The 6,530-nt window shown below is 43.4% G+C and overlaps 1 protein-coding gene and 1 pseudogene across 1 annotated transcript in view; both read left to right on the top strand.

Annotated features, from left to right (window-relative positions):
* The window catches only part of PIP5K1A (phosphatidylinositol-4-phosphate 5-kinase type 1 alpha), a 54,657-nt gene that overhangs the window by 24,739 nt on the left and 23,388 nt on the right, over positions 1–6,530 (top strand). The window contains 1 exon segment of the mRNA XM_037744901.1: positions 2,555–2,635. Coding sequence (XP_037600829.1) covers positions 2,555–2,635 — 81 coding nt within the window.
* On the top strand, positions 5,906–6,450 carry LOC108316439 (annotated as a pseudogene).

Below are 6,530 nucleotides of genomic sequence, written 5' to 3'. Positions count from 1 at the left end.
AAAAAAAAAAAAAAAGATATTCTTATGATCGTGCAAACAACCATAGTGAGGCCAATACTCTTGTTACCTGTTTTACAGATGAAGAAAATGAGGAGGATTCCATAGTTAATAAGTGGGATTAGTAAAGCTGGGATTCAAACTCAGGCAGTCTGACACTAAAGCTCACTTTCTTTGTTTTGCTGTTATGGCGTCCTGATTGCGTACCTTTGATGAATATGAAGAACTTCTTTTAGCCATGCAGAAGCTATTAGTTTCCCAAGTTTCTCTTTTTTGTTTAGAATATCTTCAGTTTGCTCAGCTTTCTTCCCATGGAGTATTTCCTAATTCTCTTCTTACTTCTTGCCTCTCTCCTGGGTTTTGTGAAAGGGGCCTCAGAATGCAGGCCCTTTTGACCTGGGACTTAAAGCTTCTTTCAGAACATCTTCTAGCATCTGTCAAGTGATATACTGAGAGTTTTCTGGCACTAAGCGCCTTGGCTAAAAAAGTAGAACTTGAAAATCATGTCTTAAGATTGTGACATCTAGCTAGTCATCGTTGCTCATGCCTGTAATCCTAATACTTTGGGAGGCCGAGGTGGGAGGATTGCTTGAGGCCAGGGGATCAAGACAGGCCCGGGCAACATAGTGAGACCCTGGTTCTACAAAAAATGAAAAACTAGCTAGGTATGGTGGTGCACACCATAGTCCCAGCTACTCAGGATTGCTTGAGCCCCAGAGGTTGAGGCTGCAGTGAGCCATTATCATACCACTGTAGTCTAGTCTGGGTGATAGAGACAAGACCCTGTCTCAAAAAAAAAAAAAAAAAAAATTGTGACATCCTATTTCCACTAGTCTCTCAGCCTTCTGGTTTATTAACTTAATGAGTATTAATGTCATGAAGAGTAACTTCATGTTTGTTACTCTGGCATCTGGCTCTGGGGATAACTTTCTAGACTGCTATACTATAGGTTTACTCTTCTCTTATTTCTTTTTTTTTTTTTTTGAGATGTCTCGCTGTGTTGTCCAGTATGAAGTAAAGTGCAGTGACGCTATCTCCACTTACTGCGATCTTCACCTCCCAGGCTCAGGCAATTCTGCCTCAGCTTCCCTAGCAGCTGGGATTACAGGCTCATGCCACCACGCCTGGCTAATTTTTGTATTTTTAGTAGAGACGTGGTTTCACCATGTTGACCAGGCTGGTTTTGCACTCCTGACCTGAGGTGATCCGCCCGCCTTGACCTCCCAAAGTGTTGGGAATACAGGCGTGAGCCACCCTGCTTGGCCTATGACTGCTATTCTCTACTTTCCCTCCTTCAACCTTGCTTGCTTTGTTTCTTTTCTTTTTTTTTTTTTTTCCAGACAGAATCATGCATTGAGTTGAGTGCTGGAGTCTGGTGGCATGATCTCGGCTCACTGCAACCTCTGCCTCCTGGATTCAAGCGGTTCTCATGCCTCAGCCTCTTGAGTAGCTGGGATTACAGATGCGTGCCACCATGCCAGGCAAACTTTTTGTATTTTTAGTTGGAGATAGGGTTTTGCCATATTGCCCAGCCAGGCTGGTATCAAACTCCTAGGCTCATGTGACCTTCCTGCTTGGCCTCCTGAGTAGCTGAGATTACAGCTGCATGTGACAGCAGCACCCAGCTATGTTTCTACTACTATTTAAAAATAATTTTATTTTCTGGCCGGGCATGGTGGCTGACATCTGTAATCGTGGCACTTTGGAAGGCTGAGGTGGGTAGATCACTTGAGGTCAGCAGTTTGAGACCAGCCTGGCCAACATGGTGAAATCCCATCTGTATTAAAAATACAAAAATACGTGGCCGGGCGTGGTGGCTCACGCCTATAATCCCAGCACTTTGGGAGGCCAAGGCAGGTAGATCATGAGGTCAAAAGATCGAGACCATCCTAGTCAACATGGTGAAACCCTGTATCTACTAAAAATACAAAAATTAGCTGAGCATGGTGGCGCAGGCCTGTAGTCCCAGCTACTTGGGAGGCTGAGGCAGGAGAATTGCTTGAACCCAGGAGTCGAAGGTTGCGGTGAGCCGAGATCGCACCATTGCACTCCAGCCTGGGTAACAAGAGCGAAACTCCATCTCAAAACAAAACAAAAAAATACAAAAATACAAAAATTAGCCGGGCATGGTGGCGGGTGCCTGTAATCCCAGCTACTCGGGGGGCTGAGGCGGGAGAATCGCTTGAACCCAGGAGGCGGAGGTAGCAGTGACCTGAGATTGTGCCATTGCACTCCAGCAACAAGAGCAAAACTCCATCTCAAAAAAGTAACAAAAAATAAAGATATTTTTATTTTCTGTGCTTCTGAGGACCAAAGGGAAAATATGTGTCCCCTGGAGTTTTCTTCTGTGATCTTTTAGCCACTTAATTCATTGGGAAGCAGCATTATAGCTATAGATAGCATGGGGTAGATCTTCTGAAGATTTTGCAAAATGTTTTTACAAACATTCTAGAAAGAATATGTTGTTTCAGTTAATTTTGTTTTGATGTACCATTATGGTAGCTATTTGGTATCTTACATGGGAATCAAATTATAATCTTGACTCTTCTTCTTATAGGTGCCTTATACCTCTGGCATGCCCATCAAGAAAATAGGCCATCGAGGTGTTGATTCCTCAGGAGAGACAACATATAAAAAGGTGTGTCTGGATGGAACCTTCTCATCTTACTCCAGGAGCTCAGCATCTTACTCTGGGAACTCAGACTCCTTGTAATTACTCTCCACGTACTATCCTATTTCTTGATATCCTGAGCTTTTGCACATCATAGAACTTAGACTTTAGAATTTACTTCACAAAGGGTAAATTGTCTCCTTTTTGTATATGAATGTTTAAATGAGAATTTTTTTGGCTGGGCGCAGTGGCCCACACTTGTAATCCCAGCACTTTGGGAAGTTGAGGCAGGCAGATTACTTTAGGCCAGAAGTTCAAGATCAGCCTGGCAAATATGACAAAAGTCTGCCTCTATTAAAAATGCAAAAATTAACCAAACGTGGTGGTGTGTGCTTTTGGTCCCAGCTACTTGTGATGTTCAGGCAGGAGAATCGCTTGAACCTGGGAGACGGAAGTTACAGTGAGGTCAGATTGTGCTACTGCACTCCAACCTTGGTGACAGAGCAAGATTCCATCTCAAAAAAAAAAAAAGAATTTTTTAGTGAACAAATTTTACTGAGCTGAAGAAACTGGGTTTCCCTATTAGGTATAAATATGTAACAAGGCCGTAAAGCCATTCTTTTTTTTTTTTTGGAGATGGAGTTTCGCTCCTGTTACCCAGACTGGAGTGCAATGGCGCGATCTCGGCTCACCGCAACCTCCGCCTCCTGGGTTCAGGCAGTTCTCCTGCCTCAGCCTCCTGAGTAGCTGGGATTACAGGCACACGCCACCATGCCCAGCTAATTTTTTGTAGTTTTAGTAGAGACGGGGTTTCACCATGTTGACCAGGATGGTCTNACCATGCCCAGCTAATTTTTTGTAGTTTTAGTAGAGACGGGGTTTCACCATGTTGACCAGGATGGTCTCGATCTCTTGACCTCGTGATCCACCCGCCTCGGCCTCCCAAAGTGCTGGTATTACAAGCGTGAGCCACCGCGCCCGGCCGTAAAGGCATTCTTATCTTACTACAGGGAACCGTAACTCTCACAGTCTTTCAGTCTTTTACGCCATTGCTTGATATATATCAATTGAAGGCCAGATCCCAGCCTGTTGACAAAAGTATAGGCAGTAGGTAAGATTTTTTTTTCTCTTTAATGTTTTTTTAATTCTAGGGTGTCAGTCTGTCATCAAGGCTGGATTGCAGTGGCATGATCATAGACAGGTGGTAGGAGGCTACTATAATAACCTCCAACTCCTAGGCCCAAGTGATCTTCCTGCCTCAGTCTCCTGAGTAGCTGGGACTACAGTTACACACCACCGTGTGTGGATGATAAAAAATTATTTCTGTGAGATGTGCTCGCTGTGTTACACAGGCTGGTTTCAAATTCCTGGCCTCAAGCAATCTTCCTACCTAAGCCTTCCAATGTGCTGGAGTTACTGGGGTGATTGACCATGTCTTGCCCCTTTTTTCTTCCCAAAGACAGTCATTTAACTAGTGAATGGTACCTAGAACACTGGCTTTTTTGAGCTCTGGATATCAAATGGACTGGAAAGGAGTTAGTGATAGTAAAGTGAAAATTGAACTGGTGAAGGGAAAACAGAGAAGCATCCCGGATCCTTGAGTGATCCCAATTCTTCAGTTCTGGACCTGCAGATGGTTTAGACTTCCTTCGGGACAGTGTTCAGTCTCCCATTTAGCATCTGTACTTTGTCTAATATGGGGTATGAAGATTTCTTGGAGTCCTATTTCTGGCCTGTAAATTTTGTGTGTGTGCTCTATTTCATCATCCCAAGTAGCAGAGGTGGACTGACTCATTCTCAGTCAAGGACCCGACAGTCTCCAGAATGGGTTCTGAGACTCATGTTAATTACTTTTATTGAGCTCTTGATTTTTAAATTTTCTTTTTTTTTAAGAAATAGGATCTTGCTCTGATTGCCCAGACTGTAATGCAGTGGGTGCAATCATGGCTCACTGCAGCCTTGAGCTTCTGGGCTCAAGCTATCCTTCTGCCTCAGCCTCCAAAGTAACTGGGACTACAGGCCTCAGCCACCACACCTGGCTTATTTAGCCTTTTTTTTTTTTTTTTTGAGATGGAGTTTTGGTAGTTTTCCAGGATGGCACCATATCAGCTCACTGCAACCTCTGCTTCAACATATAAAATTCCAGGTTCAAGCGATTCTCCTGCTTCAGCTTCCTGAGAAGCTGGGATTACAGGCATGTACCACCATACCCAGCTAATTTTGTATTTTTAGTAGAGATGGGGTTTCTCCATGTAGGTCAGGCTGGTCTCAAACTCCTGACCTCAGGTGATCCGCCTGCCTCGGCCTCCTAAAGTGCTAGGATTACAGGTGTGAGCCACGGCGCCCAGCCACTTAGCTCTTTTTATATGTTGAACATTGAGATAAAAAAGATGGGGAGGCAGACACTTTAAATATGATAGTAATAATTTATTTTCCTTTGACCTATTTGTACATGAAAAAACTAGTTGTAATTTAATGCCCATTGAGGACCAAGTAGAAATAGAAGTAATGTCTGGTAGAGTTTGGAGATGAGAAATAGAGCAAGGCTGTCTAATAAAAGTTTCTGCAGTGATTGAAATGTGCTATGTCTGTGCTATCCAATATGGTAGCTAGTAACCACAGTTGAATTGTAGCTGGTAAGACTGAGGAAATGAAGTTTTAAGTTTTAATTTTAATTAACTCAGCCTCCCGAGGAGCTGGGACTATAGGTGCATACCACCTCACCCAGCTAATTTTTGTATTTTAGTAGAGACAGGATTTCACCATGATGGCCAGGTTGGTCTTGAACTCCTGGCCTAAAGCAACCTGTCCGCCTTGGTTTCCCAAAGTGTGGGATTAGAGGGGTGAGCCACTATACCCACACCACTCTGTTGTCTTTGAGACACTAGTCAGGCCCTTTCTTAGAGGACTGAAGTTTCTGCCACCAGGTAGTCAAATAAGAATATTGATTAATTTCAGGTCTGGGCACGGTGGCTCACGCCTGTAACCCCTGTGCTTTGGGAGGCTGAGGCAGGCAGATCACTCTAGGTCAAGAGTTCAAGACCAGCCTGACCAATATGGTGAAGCCCCATCTCTACTAAAAATATAAAAAATAAGCCAGGTGTGGTGGTGCATGCCTGTAATCTCAGCTACTCAGGAGGCTGAGGCAGGAGAATCGCTTGAACTGGGGAGGTGAAGTTTGCAGTGAGCCAAGATGGTGCTGCTGTACTCCATCCAGCATGGGTGACAGAGTGAGACTCCATCAAAAAAAAAAAAAAATTTTTTTTTTTCGATTCAATGAAGTCCACGGAGGCCGGACTCTTGGGGTACCTGTAGCGAGGGTTCTGGATCCCGCCAGGGAGATAAGAAACCTGAGAGGTGAGATGAGTTAGCCAAGTCAAACAGCTAATTAAGTAGCAGAGCTGGGATTAGAACTGAAGTTTCCTGCATCCCAAGATTGTTAAAATGAGTCTTCGGAAGCAAACCCCTAGTGACTTCTTAAAGCAAATCATTGGACGACCAGTTGTGGTAAAATGAAATTCTGGAGTGGATTATCGAGGGGTCCTGGCTTGCCTGGATGGCTGCATGAATATAGCCCTGGAGCAGACAGAGGAATATGTAAATGGACAACTGAAGAATAAGTATGGGGACGCATTTATCCGAGGAAACAATGTGTTATACCTCAGTACACAGAAGAGAAGGATGTGAAGACACCAAGAGAGCAATACTTTTCATAGTTGGATATATTTTTTTATGAATTTTTTTTCTAATTTTTGCTTCTTTTGTGATGTAATTTGTCCTGTTTTTATAATAATTGGGGATTTTTCACTGACGTGAATAAGATAAATGTTTACAATTGTGGATTTAATTGTGTTCTTTCACATTTAAGTTTCAGTCATTTTACCTCTTGTCAATGCACAGAATGCTAAAAGAATTTAAAAAA

Source organism: Cebus imitator, unplaced genomic scaffold, assembly GCF_001604975.1.
Source record: "Cebus imitator isolate Cc_AM_T3 unplaced genomic scaffold, Cebus_imitator-1.0 Scaffold188, whole genome shotgun sequence".
NCBI classification, from domain to species: Eukaryota; Metazoa; Chordata; class Mammalia; order Primates; family Cebidae; genus Cebus; species Cebus imitator.
This window is presented reverse-complemented; position numbering and strand designations above follow the sequence as displayed.